Source organism: Protopterus annectens, chromosome 2.part1, assembly GCF_019279795.1.
Source record: "Protopterus annectens isolate FY-2018-M chromosome 2.part1, PAN1.0, whole genome shotgun sequence".
NCBI classification, from domain to species: domain Eukaryota; kingdom Metazoa; phylum Chordata; order Ceratodontiformes; family Protopteridae; genus Protopterus; species Protopterus annectens.
In genome coordinates, this window is record NC_056729.1 from 59036057 (window position 1) to 59059170 (window position 23114).

At 38.2% G+C, this 23114-nt stretch overlaps 1 protein-coding gene across 1 annotated transcript in view; it reads left to right on the forward strand.

Moving 5' to 3' along the window:
- The first annotated feature begins 208 nt into the window (after positions 1-208).
- VIPR2 (vasoactive intestinal peptide receptor 2) overlaps positions 209-23114 on the forward strand; it is an 875754-nt gene continuing 852848 nt past the window's right edge. Inside the window, exon 1 of the mRNA XM_044062023.1 lies at positions 209-864. Within this exon, the coding sequence (XP_043917958.1) occupies positions 817-864 (48 nt within the window). The 5' untranslated portion in view covers positions 209-816. The remainder of the gene's footprint in view (positions 865-23114) is intronic.

Here is a 23114-nt window from a genome sequence, read left to right on the forward strand (position 1 = left end):
TTGAGTCAAAGGCAGGGACGTCCCTGAAAATCAGGGACAGTTGAGAGGTATGCTCTTCATTATCAACGCTTCTGTTATTTTTCAGGCTTTACACTTCCTATTTCAGTCTTCATGCACTCTGAGCACTTGTGTGTGCGTGCGTGCGTGTGTGTGTGTGTGTGTGTGTGTTGCGCTCGCTCACACACGTGGACACGTACATATAACCCCCTTAAGCATTTCTGAAATGAACTCCTTGTGGAATTGTTGTAAATCGACATAGTACACCACGGTTGTGTGCTGGTTCCAGTTTGTTAAGGGTTACACTGCTGTATCTTTAGTCACCCTGCCTTGAGAGCTTCATGCTACTCATGCGTTATTTGGTATCTGTGGACAGACGTCTTCTTTAAGCACTTCAACCTCGTTTCTCTGTTAAAATACTTATGACTCGGGAAGTGAGCTAAATGGCATGCCTTGTACAATAATTCAGCATGGTTATTACCACTGCTCCAACATTCAAGTGAGAATTTAAATTGCGTAAAATCAAGTTACTTGTGACAGCTCATGCATTTGTACCTTTGTATTTTCACCAAAGACTCAGTGGGCTTTCAAAGGGAGAGTATTTAAGATACCCCAGTGAATACCAGTACCACCGTTTCGTGGCTGACCCAGTAGTGCACGGAAACTTAAAGGTATCCGTCATTAGTTACAGACGCGCTACTACAAAGAGTGAAGAAGGAGTTTGTTTTGGGTCATTTCCAATTAACGGGACCAGGTTTTGGACCTTGCAAAATAGCAGTCATAACAAGCAACTTGCAAATAATAACCTCGAGACCTAACATGAGATATATTTTAATGACAGTAGTAACATCGTGCTTCATAGTTTATGTGAGTACATCCTTTTTTCACTTCTGCTGTTTTGAGATTGTGTGCAAACTGTGTTAAACAACTGTGAAGTTTATCCTTAAATAAAGTATTAGTGACAACTTGACATCCCGCTCTCATTTCATAGCACTTATACAACTTTAATTTGTGTGAGTGTCTGTAGTTTAAACTATATGAAAGTGAACCGAGCAGGTGTCGAGCGAAAGTAAAGCAGTAAAGTAGTATCTCCTTAACATTTAGGAAAAAACAAGGGGATATATTCATTTGAAGCAAACGTTTGTGTTGAGAAACGGGCAATATTGTGTGCCAAGAGACGCTAGAAGCTCACTAGTCCTGACTGCCATTAAAACTAATTTTATAAGTTTGAGAAAGTGTTAACTAGTGTTTGAGCTTTGTCATGTGAGGCACGCTACAACACAGTATTTTACATGTAGCATTCAGCGATTCAGAAAGTGATGATCACAGCATGGATCCCGGAGAAGAGATCCACAACTTCTATATCATTTTCTTCCCCTAAGTGTTTGCTCAAGGACTTTGTTGATTTTAGGAAAGCCACTATGAGCCTGAGCATCCCTGAAGCTCTTGAGGTATGCCTTGTGCATTTTAGACAGCTGCGAGATGCTAGCAGATGTGAGGTATAAAGATTGCGAATTTACTCCCCTGCAAACTTGTCCAGAAGAGAGTCAATAATTTTGTTTGCTAACTATAATTACCTACATCTAGGCTGGGAGCATTTTCGTGTTTTCCTTTAAACTAAGAAACAAAGTAAAAAGGTCAAGCAAGTGAAGTCGACAATAATGTAAAGAGCAGACATCTCGTGTCCTTTTTTTTAAATTTAGGATCCCCTTAGTTACTGACAGAGGGCAGCACAGCAGAGGAAATTGGCCGTGACACCTTTGAAATGTTGTGTAGGCAAACACGGGGAATGTGTATTTCCATAATTAGGATGTTAACTTAGAATTGACTTTTCCTAAAGGTTCTTAGTGGGTGGTCTACAGGAGCGGTAAAGGTAATCCACAGAGGCAACCTGGTGCCATGGAGCATAGGTGCTGATCTAAACAGCAGTACATTAAACAGAAATAATAGTTTAAATGTTTCAGTAGGAGTCTAGGACCCTACTGCACTGGAACCCAACGATGGCGTGTTAATGGTTAAAATGGTCCCCAAAGCCCATACCTTTCCTCATACGTTTTGGATTAATAAAACTTAACAGCTCCATATTTTACAGACTCCTAAAAGATCATCGCTTTCTGTGTACTTGGGGGGTGACTTGGCTTGTATATCTAGACGAACTGTCAATAAAAGCCAAGACTGATGAAACTAAGCGTCTGTCTGCATGAAGGGTTTACTTACACTTCAGACCGGATGAAACCAATCGAGATTAGCCAGACGCACACGAAGTAATCTTGACCCTTGACTAAGAAAAAAATGACCTCTGAAAACAACTGCTGTAAAATAAGTCACTTCTCAACAGTATCAGGAGGGCTTTGAAACAAGAAATCACAGTGGGCAATTGTCCTACTTTCCTCAGCTCATTATCTTAAAACGTGTTCGTCAAGAAAAAAGACACGATGTCGGCGATCTCAGAAATAGCTGAACTAGTCTGTGGTCTAAATATATTGACATAATTCAAAGAAAATCTACCTTTGGGTTATTTAGCAGTATTAACAGCAGCATAACACTGAACCTCAGTATGTCGTTAATACTGCATTTAACACACGCAAGCATGCGGGCTATATACACAGAGAGAGAGAGAGTTCCTAAACAAGTCTATACTTATCCATGTTCAAACTACTGGTTTCTAACATTTGACTGTGCAATGTACTTCAGAAAAAAGTCAAAAGGGTTAACAATTGTACAAAGCAATGGGATATCATTTAATTCTGCAGCTGTACATCAGAAGGCTTTAGTATGTTGATTTAGACACGGCAAAGTATAGAATGGAATCAACCACAGATAAAAGTGATATCACAGTTCATTTGTTTAAATAATTTCATTAGTTTTATTGCAAAGTCAATAAAACACATAAACAGAATTATTATTGTTTGTGAAGTTTGCAATTTAAATAGGATCCATGAAATTTCTGACTGTTTCAGTCTGACAAAATTAGTTTTCCAAAGTATGCCATGTTTAGATATGACTGCATATATTTTCATAATTTTTGAAACACGGGGAACACTGCATATGACATATCATGTCCCATGTTATGGTTTAGAATTTTCGTAAACTTCCTAGGTGAAGCATTGTTTCTTCTCTGTCTCCTTCCTCCTCTCTATGTCATTTTTGTTAGCCTCCCATACCCAAACCACCAAATCACACTACCTTGTCCTTCTAGACTTTTCAGCTTCAGGTATGAACAGTTTGATATGAAAACTCAAGTGAGCATGCCAGTTATTATCCATATATGCTGCAACCTTTCATTCTGAGTATAGTATTTAGTGTCTGAATGACCTTAAGTGGAAAAGTTGTATAGCATTTAATTGTAGAACCACAACTTATTGTGACCTTAAGTGGAAAAGTTGTATAGCATTTAATTGTAGAACCACAACTTATTGTTTCTCCCATTTGGTCTCATATTCATGAATACTAGAAGTTTGGTGTGCTCTGATGATTATATTGTGCACATTCTGTCTCTTCTCTCAACTAGTCAGAATGCTTAACTTTCTGGAGTTTTAATTTCAGCAAATCAATACGTTCAACAATATTCCACTGTATCTAATAGGAGGCATATTCTAAAATGTGTTTTCTCTAAAATAAAAAAAATGGGTTTTTAAAATATTTAATTCCTGTCATTCTAAATTTATACAGTGTTAGGTTCTTGCACTTAAGTATTTATTATGCATCCGGCAGGTAATAATAACTAGCAGAATGGATAGTATTGAGGAACAACAAACTCCTACATGGTATTTGGATGTCTAAATTTAGAATAATACGAGGAGAGCCTCAGTGCTTATGGAAGGTCTGTTATTCCCCGTTCGTGCTAGCCTAGAGGGTATTACTACCTTTAGAAGATAATCTAGCTGCAAGTCACTTTGTGTTATTCCTATTTTAAATCCCAAAACTGCAACTGTCTAGAAAACTAAATAAGGCAAATAGTGAGGGGAAGAGGTGGGCACTTCAGAAGAATGTATTAATTCTGAGCTACATCCAGCACAACTGCAAACAATAAACCTTTAAATAAATAAAAAACATTTTAAAAGTCTTTACATTTTAGCACTTATGTCTCACAGACATTCTTTTTCACAATTGCAAATATTCTACACAAAAAGAGAAAACATCTAAAAGTACTAAACTATTTGTTATACTACTTACATTAATAAAACTGTGGTACTTTCTTTTAAAGCTTTTTATCATTTTTAATATATTTGAGATAACATTATTTCTGGTTTGTTGTCTGAGAAATAAACATCACAAAGGCACTGTTTAACAATATAATTTAGTTTGTATTTCTACATTCTACTACAGAATTCAGTCTAGAATATTTTATCCAACACAAGAAGCATTGCATTGTGGGTATTCAGATAAGTAGTCACTTGGTTTAGAATTTGATGAGAAAATGCATGCCATTGTCATGTGAAGAAATCACTGCTTGTTTGAACATTCCATTCATGGTACGTAGCTTACAACTACTGTTGATTATTTTGCTCTAGTCTAAACTATATGCTGAAGTAGAAATGTAAAGTGTAGGCATTAGACACACTTATTGTTCTGGTTCCAGACAAAAAGAATAGTAATGGATACAGTATGCATCTTCTTCTTCTTTCAGCTTTTCCTGGTTAGGGGTCGCCACAGCGGATCACCTGTTTCCATTTCTTCCTGTCCTCTGCATCTTGCTCTGTCTCACCAACCACCTGCATGTCCTCTCTCACCACATCCATAAACCTTATCTTAGGCCTTCCTCTTTTCCTCTTACATGGCAGCTTCATCCTTAGCATCCTTTTCCCAATATACTCTGCATCCCTCCTCACCACATGTTCAAACCAATGCAATCTCGCCTGTCTGGCTTTGTCTCCAAACTGTCCAACCTGGGCTGACCATCTAATATACTTATTCCTAATCCTATCCACCCTTGTCACACCCAGTGCAAATCTTAACATCTTTAACTCTGCCACATCCAGCTCTGACTTCTGCCTTTTTGTCAATGCCACTGTCTCCAACCCATATAACATAGCTGGTCTCACTACCTTTTGTAGACCTTCCCTTTCACTCTTACTGGTACTCGTCTATCACAAATCACTCCTGACACTCTTCTCCACCCAATCCACCCTGCCTGTACTCTGTTCTTCACCTCTCTTCCACACTCACCATTACTCTGAACTGTTGATCCCAAGTATTTAAACTCATCCACCTTTGCCAGCTCTACTCCTTGCATTCTCACCATTCCTCTATCCTCCCTCTCATTCACGCACATATATTCTGTCTTAGTCCTGCTGACCTTCATTCCTCTTCTCTCTAGAGTGTATCCCCACCTCTCCAGGGTCTCCTCCATCTGTTCCCTACTCTCACTACAGATCACAATGTCATCTGCAAACATCATAGTCCATGGGGACTCCTGTCTGATCTCGTTTGTCAACCTGTCCATCACCAGTGCAAATAAGAAAGGGCTCAGTAATCCCACCTCTACCTTAAACGCATCTGTCACTCCCACTGCAGATCTCACCGCTGTCACACTACCCTTGTACATATCCTGTACCACTAGTACATACTTCTCTGCCACTCCCGACTTCCTCATACAATACCACAACTCCTCTCTAGGCACCCTGTCATATGCTTTCTGTAAGCCCACAAAGACACAATGCAACTCTTCTGACCTTCTCTGTACTTCTCCATCAACACTCTCAGAGCAAACATCGCATCTGTAATGCTCTTTCCTGGCATGAAACCATACTGCTGATCACTAATCATCACTCCCCTTCTTAACCTAACTTCCACTACCCTTTCCCATAATTTCATGCTGTGACTGATCAGTTTTATCCCTCTGTAGTTACTACAGCTCTGTACATCACCCTTATTCTTAAAAATCGGTACCAAAACACTTTTTCTCCATTCCTCAGGCATCCTCTCACTTTCCAAGATTTCATTAAACAATCTGGTTAAAAATTCCACTGACATTTCTCCTAAACACCTCCATGCTTCCACAGGTATGTCATCTGGACCAACAGCCTTTCCATTCTTCATCCTCTTCATAGCTATCCTTACTTCCACCTTGCTAATCCATTGCACTTCCTGATTCACTATCCCCACATCATTCAGCCTTCTCTCTCTCTCTCTCATTCTCTTCATTCATCAGCCCCTCAAAGTACTCCTTCCATCTGTTCAACACATTCTCCTCGCTAATGGATACAGTATGCATAATATTACTAAATATCAGTTGTTTTTAACATTACTAGCACATATAAGTTCATAAGTAATTGTTAGGCATTCAATCCAGAACATTAGGAGAGTTGTCCACTTCCCCAGAGCACTGTATAGTTAAGTGACTTATCCAGAGTCACACAGCAGGTTAATGGTTGCTGAAGGAACTACAGGAAGCAGCTTATTAACAGGTCATAGCCTTAATCTTCTAGATTGAGTCACGCTCAAATGAATCATCGGTTTCCCCAAAAAATAAATAAACAAATAAATAAATAAATATTGAAACCAGTCATTCAAAAACGTTTAAAAAGCAAAAGTTACTCCCTTACACCTTCCTAGATTTTATATATATATATATATATATATATATATGGATTCACTTTAGAAGCTCGAAATACTGAAATATTGAAATTCAGTCTTTCAAGTCCATAAAGTGGAATCCTGAGAACAGCGAAAGCTCAGAAGCGCGAAATTCAAAACCTCGAATACCGATGGCTTTGAATTTCACGCTTCTGAGCTTTCGCTGTGGTTATGGATTCAGGTAAGTGTGTGTGTGTTAAAGGTTTTGGGTAGGGGCTGTGGTGTGTGTCAGTGTGTTTTGTTGCTGTGATGTGTGTATGCGAGGAGAATGTAGCTTGTGTGGTGTTGTTTTGTGTGTGTTTGTGTGTAGTGCAACCTCAGATTGAGAATATTTAAGTAGGGGTGTGTGTGTGGGGGGGGTGCAGCCCCCCACATGGGGGGTGCTGGGGGGCTTGCCCCCCTGCTTTTATGTAGTAGAGAGCTTTTGTTTGTGTGTGGGGAGGATGATGTGTGCGTGTGCAGTAAAAGCGAGAAATTAAAAATCTCCAGTGTGAGAGATTTTGAATTTCACGGTTCTGGGTTTTCATGGTTCCAAAATACTGAATTTTGATATTTTGGTATTTCGAGGATATAAAGTGAATCCATATATATATATATATATATATATATATATATATATATATATATATATAAACACTACAGCTGCACCAAAGTGGAAAAAAGCGAAACAATTCCCAATTAGAGCACTAACTTAACCACATGTAACTATGCCATCTTCTACATTAACTGCATCAGTTCAGCTTCAAGAATGTATTATATAGTTTTGATTGATTTTGTTTTGTGGAGGGCTTCATGTAGAATGTAATAATTATGAGCATGAAATGTAATGCGTATGAAGCAAAAAACATGACAGTTGCCCTCTGTGCTCATTTACACAATACTATATAAGCCCATCTATGTAAAAGAACAGACAGACCGAGAGAAAGGTAGAGTGATTATGATAAAATTCCTTCATAAACCAGTTTCCAAGCTTCCCTCCTCTGTGCTCATTTATATTTTACATTTGGTCTTTCCTTTTAAATGGCAGCTTTTTACAAATATGTGCAGTATGCTCCTCAAAACTAATGTTACATACTGATAGTGCATACAAGTCAGTCTATTATCTACTATTAGTTAAGTCCATTGAATCTTGTCATCCAGTCTAATGTGTTTAAAGATTTGTAATATTTGAATATTTTCACTATATCCCCTATTATGTCACTTGTTGATCTTTACATTGCAAGTGTAGGTAAGCTTTTAGGTCACACACAATGCGGTTTGAATTAAATTACCAATGAAATGTCCTGTAATACAGGTTTCCAATGATTGACCATTAGCAGTGTCAGTATTACGGGATTAACGAGGGGTTTTATAGTGTGTCTTAGCATTGTGTGAAACCCTAACATGACAGAGATATACAGTGAGACAAAATAACATCTTAAAATGGAGATGACAGGATTTATTTGTGAAGTGGGAAGTAAACTGGGAATGAATTTTAGTGGTGTGCAGTGAGGACAGGCATATTTTTTGACTCATACAAGGTAAGTCATTTTAAGTTCCAAGCAAATGACCCAGAAAGTCTCATACCCTGGAAGCAGAATTTTATACAAGAACAGCACCTTAAGACAGAGTGAAATTAAATGGATTTATCCTAGAGCATTGTGATTATGAAATACATTTTTATCATAAATACAGCTGGTGCAGATTTTTCAGTATTTGGAAAGTTGTCAGCACTATGTTGGGATATATCTTTGACACTAGTGCTTTATACATAAATTGTCAGGCTCACTGTGCCTTTATGAGGAAGGGGAGAGAGGATCTTTACCTTCTTACAACCTGACACCATGATCTTTGGAAGATCTTGACCCTGAACTACTTAATTCGTCAGTGGAACCCACAGACTGCTGGCCCAAATGTTTCCTACATCTCCACTGAAATCTCATCCTTACCTGTGCACTTATCCTTAGGTTGTTGTTGAAATACTTTTGGCATTTTCTCCTGAGGTATAGGTTTCAGTAAATGTTGAGCCTGATGGTCTAGTAATTTTGGACAATTTAACTTCTGCAACGGCTGAAATATTTTTAAGAGTAGCTGAGGGTCTTACACCTCTCCTGTACACAAAGATTTGTAATATTCCATAAATATTTCCAGTGTCTCCCTTGCTTCCTGACTGTTTTACAAGTAGTACTGTCTTTTATCTTATGTATTGCTTTTTGCACCTTTTGATATCTGAGCCTACCTGCCAGGGACCTTAGAGACACAGATGTATTCACAGAGAAGCACCTTCAAAGCAGCTCTTTAGGAAAATATCCTCTCATTAATATACATTTGAGCTTCTACACATTTAAATGGAATTGCTTCTCAGGCTCTATTACCTTTCTTCAGTTACAGGCTCAACATTTACTGAAACCTATACTTCCTTAAATGCCTTCCCTTTTCCAGCACAGTGTTTTGGATCACCTATTATTTCAGTCTTCATTTACATGTCTCCGAGTTCTCAACAATTATCTCCATTACAGCTTGATAACACTCTTGTAATATCTCCTGAAGCCAAAAATTGCATTTTTGATTCCCTACTAAGTCACTTACCCCAGGAATTCCTTTCTAGAGCTCTTAGTTCTGTGAGACAGTCTAGGGACGCATGTTTCAGGGTAGCAGTTTCAGTCTGTGGTTGCTACGTAAAGATCACTCAGACAGTTTAATAAAGCTATGCTGTTTCCTAATTAACATTTAAGATAAATGACCCTGTTGTTCCAGTTTTGTAGATAGATGTGTCCTAGTGATCACACATTAAGTATGCAGTTCTAAAGATGGCCTCTGCTTATAATGTTACTCTCTTGTGCCAGTTACAATTAATAGTAACTCCATCTCCGTTTCTGTTTGTCTGATGTTAGCTGTGGGTAAAGGTGGAGATAATAACATTTCAATAAAGCAGATACTGATGGTTTTCTCTACAACCCAGTTTATTAGCGCTGTGACGTAAAACTTAGACTTCTTTTCAGGTTGATGCTAAGCACAACAATTGTAGTGCAGTTGTATCTCATCCTAGTTTAGTTCAAGCGTAAAGTATCACCCTTATATCAGTTTTCTCTGAAACTATCCAGCCCATTAAGGTTATGCTTTGTCTGTTGATTCTGCACATCTTATTTTAACAGTTTTAACATTAAGCGCTTTTGCTTACTATAATGTACGCTTCCTCAGATCTAAAAGTTAAAGTTTTAACATTAAGATATATTACTAACATTTTGCCATTGTTAAATGAGTACTAACTGAAATTCGAGTGTCACCAGCCTTACCAGTTGGTATCAGTGATCAAATACAGCTGCATGGTCTTAGATTGCATATTCTCATTTAGGAGAACCAGTGCAGACTAAGTCATTATTATTATTTGAACATTCAAATTAACTTTCATTATCTACATTACCTGTACAGGTAATACTCCCATGTAAACCTGCTCCTTTCAATCCTCAGAGTAGGAGAAACACTGTTATCATCATCATCCTCATTAATCAAATTATGTGATCTCGGCCTGTTTACATGGCTTTAGAAACTCAACAGCTTTCTTGGGTAACAAGAAATCAGCAGCTGACCAAATCATTTAATTATAAGCGGTCCTTTTCCTGTTATCACTATTATCTCTAATTGGTGGATTATTAATGTGGACAGCTGTACAAATACCATGTAACATTTCTTGACTGCTATTTAACATTTGATTTGTTCTGAATTTTTTAAAAACTACATGCAATTTCATAAGTAAAGACATCCACAAATAGATTCTTTTATGTATGTATATAAACTGCAACAAAAACACAAACCCCCCCAGACAAAGACATCCTAAAGATAAAAAGGGTCAACTAGATGAGTTACTGTTGCATGTAGACTACAGGTTAGGACAAGTACAATCAGGCATGTGTAAAACGTTGGAATGCATACCATATTCGTCAACAGGGACAGTGATGAAGGTTACACAGGGTCCTGAGACAATTAATAAAGAGGGACTGGGTTATTTTGAAGGTGGAAACTAGTATTGTGATAGAGAAATTAGATGGATAAAGGGATTGTTCATATTATGATACATAGAGGAAGAAAGAGTGAGGGGATTCTATTTGCCCCTAATGTGAGAAGTCAAAAGTGGAAGAACTATGAGTTTAGTTTAGGGACAAAACTTCCTTGACTGAAGTCGTGGAAGACATCAGAAATTCACGACACTTAAGGAGTACGTGAGATATTCCTCTGACACCTTAGGCTCATTCACGGAGAATACCAATATTCTTGGGAAAAGTGAGTGAGATTATCTGCCACCTATGATGTGACTAACATAAAGTACTAAAAGAGAGAAACAAGAGGATCTTGTCTGCCACCCAGGAACCCCTGAAAGGATTGTCAGGGAGTTTTCTCTGCAACTCCAGGCACATGGGAATGTGATTTTAGGGATTATAGTGTGCCATCTTCCACACAAGGATTTCAGACAGGAGAATGCAATGTTTGGAAGTGCAAACTTTAGCAGACTAAGGCTTAGCTACCAGATAGACTTTATTAGGCAGTAGTATAGTGTTTTTATTGAACAAACATACCTGGTATGCCATCAAAGTCTGTAGAGAAATGCATTGTTTGGAAGTGTAATCCATAGAAGGGTAATGTTTAGCTGCCAGATAAGATTATGTAGCAATCACCATGTAGTTTTTACTGAACAAAGTACCTAATCTGCAACTAAAGACTGTAAGACAGAGAAATGCATTGTTTGGAAGTATAAGCCCTAGGATCTACTAATTAAAAACAATGGAAATGCATTGCTATATGTAATGAGATCTTTAACTGCCTCCTAATTGTCACAGATTAGGAAGAGTGTATAAGTGAGAAAGAACCAAAAGGAAGCAAGTTATTGTAGGGAACCTTAGAGTTATTTTAAGAAGGGAATGATTCCTGATTGCTGTGTAAGGCTTACACAAAAGAATAGGGTTGAAAACATAAAAAAAAAGGTGGGACAGCTACAGACCCTGGAAACTACAGACCCATACATCTCACTAGTCTTATATGTAAAGTCATGGAAAGAATTATCACGGAGATGATCAACAGAGATATAGTAAACCTCCAGACACTGGACCCCAACAAAGTTTGGTTTCACCAAGGGAAGATCATGCCTACTCAACCTAGTGGACTTCTTTGAGAAGGTCACCAAAGCAATGGATAAGGGCAAAATTGTTCACACTGCCTACCTTGACCTGGCCAAGGCATTTGACACAATACCCCTCTCGGGCATTGTTAACAAACTAAAGAGATTAGGTACAAACCTGCATGTCACCCAGTGGATAACCATCTGGCTCACAGACAGGACCAAGGAAGTTAGAATTGGGGAGTCCTCCTCTACAAAGAGGCCAGTCACAAGGGGAGTCCCTCAGAGATCAGTCCTTGGCCTGCTCCTTTTTGGCATTTACATCTCAGAAGTCAAGGCCAATGCCAGTGATCTCTGGCTAACTAAATTTGTAGATGACTGCAAATTAGGGGCTGTCATTGAATCTCACACTGACACAAATGTTCTCCAAGAGGGGTTGATGCAAATAACTGGTGTCAAAGCCATGGACTAAGACTTAATGCCAAGAAATGCATCATAGTATCCTTTGGGAAGTCATCCATCCCTGGCAACTATCATATTGACAACATACCCCTTAGAGTTGACCCAGTAGTCAGGGACTTAGGGACACACATAGATAGTAATCTAACCTTTGATTATCACGTGTCTACAGTGGTGAGGAAACATTCTGTATTGCACAACTTATAAACAAAGGTATGGGATCTAAGTCCAAGGAAGTTATTGTTCCACTGTATTCGGCATTCATCAGACCTATCATTGTGTACAATGCCCCCTTTGGTATGTACCTAACCAAGCATATCCAAAAATTGGAATGTCTACAGAGGTTCCTCACTAAAAGAATACAGGACATAAGTAGAATGTCCTACACAGACTGCCTCAAGGCCCTATCCCTGTATTCTGTCTCCTACAGTCTATTGAGAGGAGTTATATGCCTGGCATACGGGGCATTGACAGACCCCACTCTGATGGACCTCTTGCATATCCACAAAACAAACAGCACCAGAATTACCCATTCTAAAGACTTAAACCTTGCTTATGATATAAATAAGACCTACTGGAGAGATAGGTATGTACCCCGTCTATGGAACAGGCTTCCCATCCATGTGAAGCAGAGCTCCTCCCTAACCCACTTCAACTGCAACTTGGACAATTGGATGGAAAACTGGAAATTCATCCCTTGTTTGGCACCTATGTCTTTAATGGACACAGGTAACCTGTAAATGGTTCATCTTAGAGGCCCATGCTTACACTTATTAAGGGTATTAGAACTTGTCAGATATTTGGGATGCATGGCTAGGCTTAAAAAGGCCCTTGTAGTTGTTAGTCTAGTAAACAACTATGAACCTATGAACCTATGTTTTTATCTTGCCCTCACAAGACAATGCCTGTTTCACACAAAATTTTTTGCCTTTTACATGCATAATGGAAGAGGCCCTTGTGCAATTGTTCCTCTATTTACAGGTGCCAGTTGCTCACTGCAGGAATCTTTCTTCTCCTGGTTTGACACCCCATTCAGCCACCATCTTATCTTGTTGTTGGATAGGAGTCTGTACTGCTTTTGAAGCTTCATTTGGGCTACTGAAGTAAATCTTCAAAATTACCAGGAAGGGATTTTGTGTCCTAGCTTTTTCTCCCTGCATGGCTTCATTACCTGAACAAAATGTGCTCTCCCTTTTCTGGTCTCAGCTGAAACTTTCTGGAGTTCTAGAGTCTGCACACAAAATTATTTCCTAGACTTCAAGAATACTGTAAGCATTATTTCTGTCAGAGCAAGAGATTGAAACTAGCCAGTTATGGCTCATGGTGTAGATGACCATTCATGAATAGTGGGCACATTCAAGTTGAAGGTCCTTGTCTTTTTTTAGTCTATCATGATAAGGTTGTTTTTAAAGGTAAGTACTAAGCTAGCTGTCCTTGTTCAGTGTTTTAAGCCAAGGCAGTTTCTTCTTGGTGGGAATCAAACCCTGTATCACTTGCTATAAGGTAAACACCTTAACCATTATGCCATCCCCACAAACGAGCTATAACTTTATAATATTTCAAGGATCCCATTAATCCTTATATTCTTGTAGCACACTCAGTCCTCATAATACATCTAGTTGATTCTCCATATTTCCTAATTTTGCTTCCAATGCCATCACCCATGCCCTGAATTCTAGATTTTCAGCAGTAGGCAATTGTATGCAAGCATAATGTTCATTCAGTGCACAGCCATCCTCTGCCCCATCTGGTTATTTGTCACTATATATTCTTGTGAAGTTCACTTCATCTTTTTATTTCCAGTAAAATTACCTCATAGTCTTCTCTAGCAGGCCAGGGGTTTGCTGCTTCCACTGGTTCGGTCACCATTCTTTTATTATCCTCCTGGGTCACCCTTAAGACTGTCTGAACTAATACTTTCTTCACTTTGTTTCTCTGTGTTTTGAACATAAATCATAATCTGGTAGTTGAACTAGTACTAACAGCCAGTCACATTTTTTGAGTACTAATGCCTGAAGAAATTTTACTTTATCTCCCTTGCAAGGGCAGAAGCAATTCCAGAAGATAACTATACTTTGAAGTGAAAAGATCCTGTTTCATCTTGGTCTCACAGTTAGTACACCCCGATAATTCCCTGGCTGCCTAGTCACAGGACATCACGTATGTGGATGGTAGAGTTCCTCAAGGATTTGTGCCAGGCCCACTACTGATTACAGTTTTTGTAAATCAGATGATAAATTACTGTGGAGACTGATAGCTCATTCAGTGCAATTATGCTTCAACTACTTTTCTAGCAGATAAAAAAGATTGACTATTTCAGCACTAAGCTATATTAAAACTTCATACACTGAAGGGATGGCTTACTCACTACCTTAGGACAGCATGCTAATGTCAGAGAAACAAGATCTATGTTGAACATGTGCAGATACTATCAAAACAACTGAATGGCTATATCTGAGCTCAACAACACTGATTTTTAAGCATCACAGACTAGATTAAGTCTCAGTATTACTTTGCTAGCTTTATCTGTAATCCGGGAAATCTGTTCCACAAATCTTTTTTGCTTGTATTATTGATAGCCAACTAATTTTTCATCAATGTGTGAATAAAGTTGTCAGATGGGTCTCATCGGTTTATTGTTCAAATCTTTATGAATCTTGGGAACTCCAAATATAATTGGTGTTACTGGGGCAGGCATGTTTAAATAGCTGAAAATATCCATTTCAGCTCTGCCTTCTATTAAACATATCTTCTAGGGTACTTCTTGTGTTGTGATAAGCTCCATTGAACTGGTTTAATGTCAGTTCCTTGTTTGTGTCAGTGCTCAAGATTTTGTACATTCATGCATTATTCGTGCCAGTCCATAATTACCAATCCACCCCCTTATCAGGTTTCATCACCCTTATATTTTGACACCTTAGATATTCCAGAATGGAATATTCTTCTTCATTCATATTGTTTTCTTCCTTTCTTCCTGCACTCAAAATTGTTCTTATATCAAGATCACAAATCTCTTCAAATAGTAGAAGTGTTGGATGCAGTGTGTGGGGGGGGGGGTTGTAAGTACTGGCTACATTCAAGTCCTGTTGCCTGCTGAGTTCGCTACAAATAATATCTTCAAATTCAACTTCCTCAGGAAAATTTTAGCATCTATTAACGTGTTAGCCAAGTTAGCCCTTGAGGAAGGGACAAATGTTAACCCTTTACTTAAAAAGTTGGCCACCTTTTGATCCAGTGGGGTATTAGAAAAATTGTAAATCTTGAAATCACCATCTTCACTAGTAACAATTTTACAAGGTGTAGCCAGTTCTGTCTCACAACTATTATTGATGTCTACTTCCTCCTCCTCCATACTTAAGTTTGCTTGTAGGGTCCCTACTAATAGTACCTGTTGTGAGTGGTACGTGGAAAATTCCTCCCTCTCCATTGATTCTGTAATAGGGGATTGCGAAAAACCTGATTATTATTTGCCTGCCCCTGTCTATTATTCCTTTGTCTAATTCTCTCAGAATGCCTTAGTGTAGGGGAGTCCCGTTGTTAGGTAGAGGGGTCCTCGGCTCCATCTCATGGGGTCTCCTTATATTATTAGATCCATTGGACTCTCCCCCATAATAATCATGTACATTCTCACGAGTGTTACCATGGTTTGGTTGGCCCCGCATCTCAATTCCTTCCCCAAGCTTGTGGTTTAGGCAGACTGGAGTATGCTTTCCTCTCCGCATATTCTTTCTCATCGCACTCTAGTTTTTTAAGTCTTTTCTCTTTTAATTTATTGAGCTGTTGTTTAATACTCGAATAAATTCTTTTATATGCAGAAATATGTCGACTATATGTACCATCCTGTTTAATAGTATTTTCTAACCATTGAACTTCAGCAGTCAATGACTCAATCAATTTAGAATTATGTATAAATACTCACAGCCATGCCTATCAAATAATATAAGCAAGTCCTGGTGTAAAGAAAAGTTTTCTATGAGGCCAGTGGGGTATGCCACAACCACAGCCCCTTAGGTACCCGTTTATTTTTGACACATTCCTTAAAGTAAGCATTTTCTAATTGTAATTTTTTACACTTAAAAAGTTTGTAATCCAGTTCATCCAACTTTTCTTGTAATGTGCCACTCATTTGGTTAGGCCAAGTCATTCCCATATTTAAATCAAAATCTTTATTAAGCCATTCTCCTAAATTAGGTAATGGTAAACTACTAATATTCATTTTCATTTCTGTATGCGAATTCACTCCTTGTCCACCATTCAAAATTTCTCCCATAACAAGGTTAGCCATGGAGGGAGTATTTAAAACCATATTAGCTCCACCCTCAGTAGAACCAGCATTTCTATTAGCATGTTCATTCTTATCAAACCCAGCATTATGTTGTTGTGTGTTAGAGGGGCCATTTTATAAAATATAAGATAAAAAAGGTTCTTACTATTTTGTTGGTGCAGCTGGCCCGGAGATATCTCAGTTCCAGTAGAATTCAATAACTGCATCAAAGCATCTACTCTCTGTGTCAGATGCTGCAACAATAAAGTCAAATTCCCAATCGCTTGATTTACATCATGAATATCTAATGGGTTGAGAAGTTGCCAAGCCCTCCGATTCCATAGCAGATCCCAAAAAAACACAAACTTCTGATTTCACATCACAAACTACAAAATAATCCAAAGTACTGCTACAGGAAGCAATGACATTCAGCAGAATACCTAGTCAGTCCTTCAGTAAACTTTATTTCAATAAAAATAAGCACTTTCATTCACTTAAACCATATGTGAACTTCTTCAGACTCTTTACCCATAGGAACAGCTCTGTTTAAAAAGACTCAAGTACAATGATGCAATCATTACATCACTTCCTCAAGTGTCTTAATGGTTCAGCCACCCTTTTCTTTAAAACATTTTTTTTTTAAAAACATTTTAAATATAAAACAAAGACAGGCACAAGACCAAACTACCTTATTATTTAAATAACTTGTGTTAACCCAAAAGGTAGTTAATGAAGAACAGAAATATACTTCTAAAATGTATAGAAAAAGCATGTATTGCAACTCTTTTCTACACTTTACAAGCTCCAACCCTTTCTACCAGAAGAGATCTGTAGTGAAAGGGCAACTAGTCCGGGCAGCCAGAATGATTTCCTTGGATTCTGAATTTCACCAAGAATGTGCTAACCTTCGTATGATGTTTCTCAGAAGAGGCTATCCAGAATCGCTGGTTCAGGATTTGGTGGAGGAGGTGACGTCAAAAAGATCAATTGGCCATTTCAAGCCTATCTTCTTTAAAGAAGGAAGTCCACATCAAGATGAGGAAGCTGCAATAGTGACTCCCAATTTTGAACCTTCTGAGTCGAGTACATCAAAAGAGTTTGGCACTTGTTTTGTGACCATCTTTAATGCCAATAGCTGGGTCCTGAGGTCCATTTTTTATAAGAATTGGACATTGTTATATGACGATGTGGAAATATGTGACAAAATCCAGGAGATTCCTCCATTAGTATATCAGAGGGGCCAGAACTTGAAAGCTTTTTTGGAACAGAAAAAAACAGGTTCACTAAGAGGAAGGTCTGTTATGATAAAATGTGGAGCCTGCTCATATTGTAAGTTCATTTATGAGGGGTCCACATTTCAGGTAAGGGATGCTACCTACCATATTAAGGGTATTTTTAACTGTGAATCTAAGCAAGCTGTCTATTTAGCACAGTGCCAGAAGTCTCCCTGTCTTTATGTTGGAAAAACTGAGCTCAAACTTAAGGAATGTGTCTAAGAACATGAATATAGTATTAAAAAATTAATTTATCTAATGCCTTGGCTAAACGTGTGACTATGAATGACTATCATTTTTTAAAATATTTTGTCACCAATCATGTCCCTGTAAATGGGAGGGCCTTGGGAACTTTATTTGCAAAAGAAAGAGTATGGCAACTAATTTTTAATGACTGTTTTTATCCAGGGTTGAATGACTGCTGCAGTATGAGACCTATTTTAGCATTAAAAGCTTTGACTAGACAAGCAATGTTTTAAGAAAGTGTTAACTACCTTTTGGGTTAAAACAAGTTATTTAAATAATAAGGTAGTTTGGTCTTGTACCTGTCTTTGTTTTATATTTAAAATGTTTTTAAAAAAAATGTTTTAAAGAAAAGGGTGGCTGGACCGTTAAGACACTTGAGGAAGTGATGTAATGATTACATCATTGTACCCAAGTCTTTTTAAACAGAGCTGTTACTGTGGGTGAAGAGTCTTAATAAGTTCACATATGGTTTAAGTGAATGAAAACACTTATTTTTATTGAAATAATGTTTATTGAAGGACTGACTAACTCTTGTGCTGACTGTCATTGCTTTCCAGACCTGTAGCAGTATTTTGGATTATTTTGTACTGAAATTTAAATAGGCAATAGCAAGTCCATCCAAACATTATTCTAAAACTGAACTCTTCCAGAGACATTTCTGTTGGTATCATAGACCTGCATTTCCCCATAACTTGTCTAGCCAGCCTGAATGAGATGGGTATCTTGAGTCAGTGTAAGAATTGTCTCATGCTGTCTGATGATCATCTATTATTCAAACAGCATAACACAGTGTGTATGAGAAAGGTACATATATAATATACTTGGAGGCAAAAATTCCACACGCAGTAAACTCAGACATCAAAATTGTCAGCAGTACACCATACATCACACCTCTCCAATGCATTCACAATACACATAATCCATCACATGCTGAGATTTTAAAGATTAGCTTGCCTAAACCTCAAATACCTCCAAAACATAACACATGCACAAAGTACACTAAGCATATTATGCCTGCTTCCTCACATAAAACAAGGAGTTCCAAAGTCACAGATGCTGAACCTGTAAAGGTAGGCATCGACCCAACCAAACATTCTTGTTATAGGTGACTCCATTGTAAGACATATATATATATATAAGCTTCTCACAGAGTTGAGCATGGAAGGAGTGATGGTTAGTTGTTTGTCTGGTGCCAGGATCCTTCAACAATAAGTACAAGTATGACTCTGTTATAGTTCATGCAGGTGTCAATGACTTGAGGCACACCTCCCTGAATTATATGAAGAGACACGATGGAGCTCTCAGACCAATGTGTCCAAGGCATGTATGAGCCTAGCAGTGAATGGCATTCTACCTTCTCCAAGGATGATGCCACAATATGAGCAAAAAATAATTGACTTTAATAATTGGCATAATTTTTGGTGTCATTCAAAAGGGGTCAAAATACCTCCCAACTGCCCAGATTTTTGCAGAATGTCCAAATTTTTGCATTATATTTTTAGTCTGTTCCAAATAAAATTGGCTAGTTTTTGACAAATCACTGAAAACTGAAGTCACTAAATAATGCCCCACATTTTAGTTTACATCTTCATATCCTTCCAAGAATGTATGCTAACACAAAACCTGTTATTATAGCAACTTTCTAAGTTTATAAGAGCAATATTTAAAATGTGTCCCTATTTTTGAGCCTTCATGCTTTTATTGTGTTAGTCTTTGTCCAGATTTCTTGCTCTAAAAGGCTGAGCTGTACATCCAATATTTGACATCCTGGGAGGTAGAGCCAAATTGTGGTCAAATGAGGCCCTTGGCAGGGTAATGGATCAGGCCCCCTCTAGCACAACAGTCCCTCTAGGCAGCAGCACCACAGCCACCACAGCCATTGTTGTGTCCCAGTTACCATAAGCACTGTTCAAACCTCTCAGTGTGCATACTAAGATTATAGGAAGTACTATAGTACTACGTACGTATCACATGCTCCACGGAGCTTATATACTATTTTCATCTTTACTTCTACAATGATTACAGACATTTGGATTTAATTTAAAACTTTTATTTCAGATTTTATTGCATAAACACTGATAGCCATTTGCTAAACAAAACAATTCAGACTCACAATGAAATCAGACTTAGCATACACAGTAAACTTATCTGCCTTTGCTACTCACATTCATTGAAAGAGAATTGAAACCCATATTCAGAGAAACTGCATCTGGCCAGTGGCATATGATATTAAGTTTACCTTTAGGCTGTTTTCAAACCATAGGTCTCTTGCATGCATTTTTAGGCGCATGCATAAATGCATGTGTTCTTTGATTCACCTTCCTGATTGTGTTAAATTATATTTCTTGCAGAATACAGCACCACGTGTTAGAGTGTGTTTTAAATTTATAGTTTTGAACATTTTCTGGTAAGCAATGAAACAGAATGTATGAACTAATAATGGCAAAACTGCCTATTTCAGAACATTTCAACCATAAAATGCCACTCAAACTTTTGTCACCAATATCAGTCAATATGCATAATCTCTGCAGAAGTAAAAGTCATCTGAATAATTCTGTATTAAAGAGATCTGTAACTAATAAAGAGGTTGTTGCTGGCAAACAACTTTACATTTCAGTGTTTCATCTACAAATTCAGTGCCTGCTGCCATTATATTACAGTAAAAAAAACCTACTAAGCTGGTAATAGTGCAATACAGAATGGCTGGCAAACTGACAAGTTCATAGTTAAGACACACTCAGGACTGCACCCTCATCCCACCTTAAAGGATACCACAGCATCAGCAATCCATCTTCATGGTGTGAGAATAGAATCCACAGCCTTCTGCACAAAAGGTTACCTGTTGTGCTACTATCACTGCTTTCAAGTTTTATAGCACAAACACTGACAGCCATTTGAAAAACAAAACAGTTGCACATTGAAAACAGACTTAACATGAGCAATAGTAAACTTTCCTTTGCTTGAAACTCAAATTCCTTGAAAATGTGCTGAAACGTACAATTCCTTGGAAATGCATTGAAACTCTTATTCCATGAGCAGTCTGGTATTTGTTATAGAGGATTTAGGCTTTTGTCTGCTGTAACCAAGATACAGGGTTTGAGCCTGAGCAAGGTAATTTGCATATACAGAAGTAAGCATATTTAAATTCTGTATGAAGAATGAGACAGGAGTGTTTAACTCCATGTTGATGTGCATGTGTTGTGGTAAAAATGCACGCTAAGGACATACACAGTTTGTATGTAAAGAAGGATTCAGTAAGACTAAAAAAGAAATGCTTTTTTTTTAAATTGAAAATTAAATGTTGTGGAAACTCCCAATGGCCAGCAGGCTCCCCTCCAGGTCAGCAGGCCCTAGGCAACTGGCTTGGTTGCCTAGTGCTAGATCCGGCTCTGTTGGGAGAGTATGATTGACGAACCATGTTGTTTCACGAGGGATGACCTGCATCTGTCCCCTATAGGCTTTCAATTATTGGCAAAGACACTGTCTACCCCATAGTGCCTTTTTTTGACAATGCTAACCTGATGAACCTACCATCATAATGGACCCAGCAAAATAAAATATGAAGGTGTTGTTGATCAATGCTAGGAGCCTAAACAAGAAGCTCTATTCCCTAGAAGCCCTTGTCACTCTGGAGTATATTGACATCTGTGTAGTGACTAAGACATGATTTAAAATAGCAGAGACCACTCCGGCTGTCCAAGGCTATAATGCCTTCCACACATTTAGACCAGCTACTGCACAGGAAGGGGAAAAAAGGTGGGAGATCTACAGTCATAAGAGGTTCACGTCAAGGCTGGTAAAGCAGTATGATGAACCAGAGCTTCATGTCCAAATATCCATCAGAAAGGTCCTGTCCATATACTAGCTAGCAATAGAACTTCTATCACAAACGAAAGCCACAGTATCTATATGCAGGAACTAGAATCACTCGGTATTAAACTCAATACAATTTTCCTAGGTGATTTTAAACTATTCAGCTATAGATTGGAAAACCTACACCACCACTAGTGTACACGCTCAGACATTTCTGGACTTTGTCACTACAAATGCCCTGGAACAATTAAAGTACCCACTCGGAGGAATAACATTTTGGATGTTGTCCTTACTAATATGGGAGCATCGTGCACCATCCTTTGTGTATCTTCATCACTTGTTAGGTCTGACCATGAAGCAGTCTCCTTTGAAATAAAACTGAAATGAGATCCCTTCCACCCAAGGGAGCTTTAGAAATTTCTTTAAGACAAACAACCTACTGATATCTGATACATCAGCAAGTTTCAAATCCCCATCAAACCCAGTTAATTCCACGGAATACACAGAAATGTACAACACCACAACATAGATGTAGCTGTATCTCAATGGAACAGGTGTAGGACAAACCCCAGAATCAAACCCACTTGGTAAAAAGTAATATCAACAAGCTTTATAATAAAAGGAAAATAATTTTGACCAAAAGTAAGAAGAGTAATTCTGAGGATGTTAGAACCCTTTTTACTGAAAAAAAAAAACTCAGGAGCTTAACAAAATCCACCAAAGTCAAATTTGAAGCTAAAATAGCTACCCAAGCCAAAGACAATCACAAGATATTTTTTACTTATGTTTGCAGTCTCAAAAGCACAAAGCAGCAATGCACTGAGCTGATTGTGAATGATGTTACCTACACTGAGACTATAGTGAACCTACTGGCTGACAAATTTAGCTTTAATTTTACCCTTCTCTCCCTCAAGATGTACCTGAAACTGGCACTCTTCCAGTTATCCCACAAGATCAAGTCCTAAAAGTGCTATCAAAAGTTAAAAATACTGCCTTGATGGGTCCTGGCAGTATCCCTTAATGCATCTTAAATAGCATGAAGCAGGATTTAGCCACACCCCTAGCAACTCTGTTCAGTCTTAGCCACCATACAGGTTTTGTAACAAGTAAATGGAGAACAGCTAAGGTCATTCCCTGCATAAAGGAGGACCTTCCACAGACTCAGGCAATTACAGACATATAAGTCTGACCAGCCTTACATGCAAAGTCATGGAAAGAATTATCATGGAATTAGTCAGGACACAGGGAATCTTCAAACACTGGACCAATCTCAGTTTGGATTTGTCAAGGTCAGGTCATGCTTACTCAATCTTGTGGATTTTTTTGAAAAGGTCACTAAAGCAATGGATGAAGGCAAAATGGTACACACCACATACCTCAACCTGGCCAA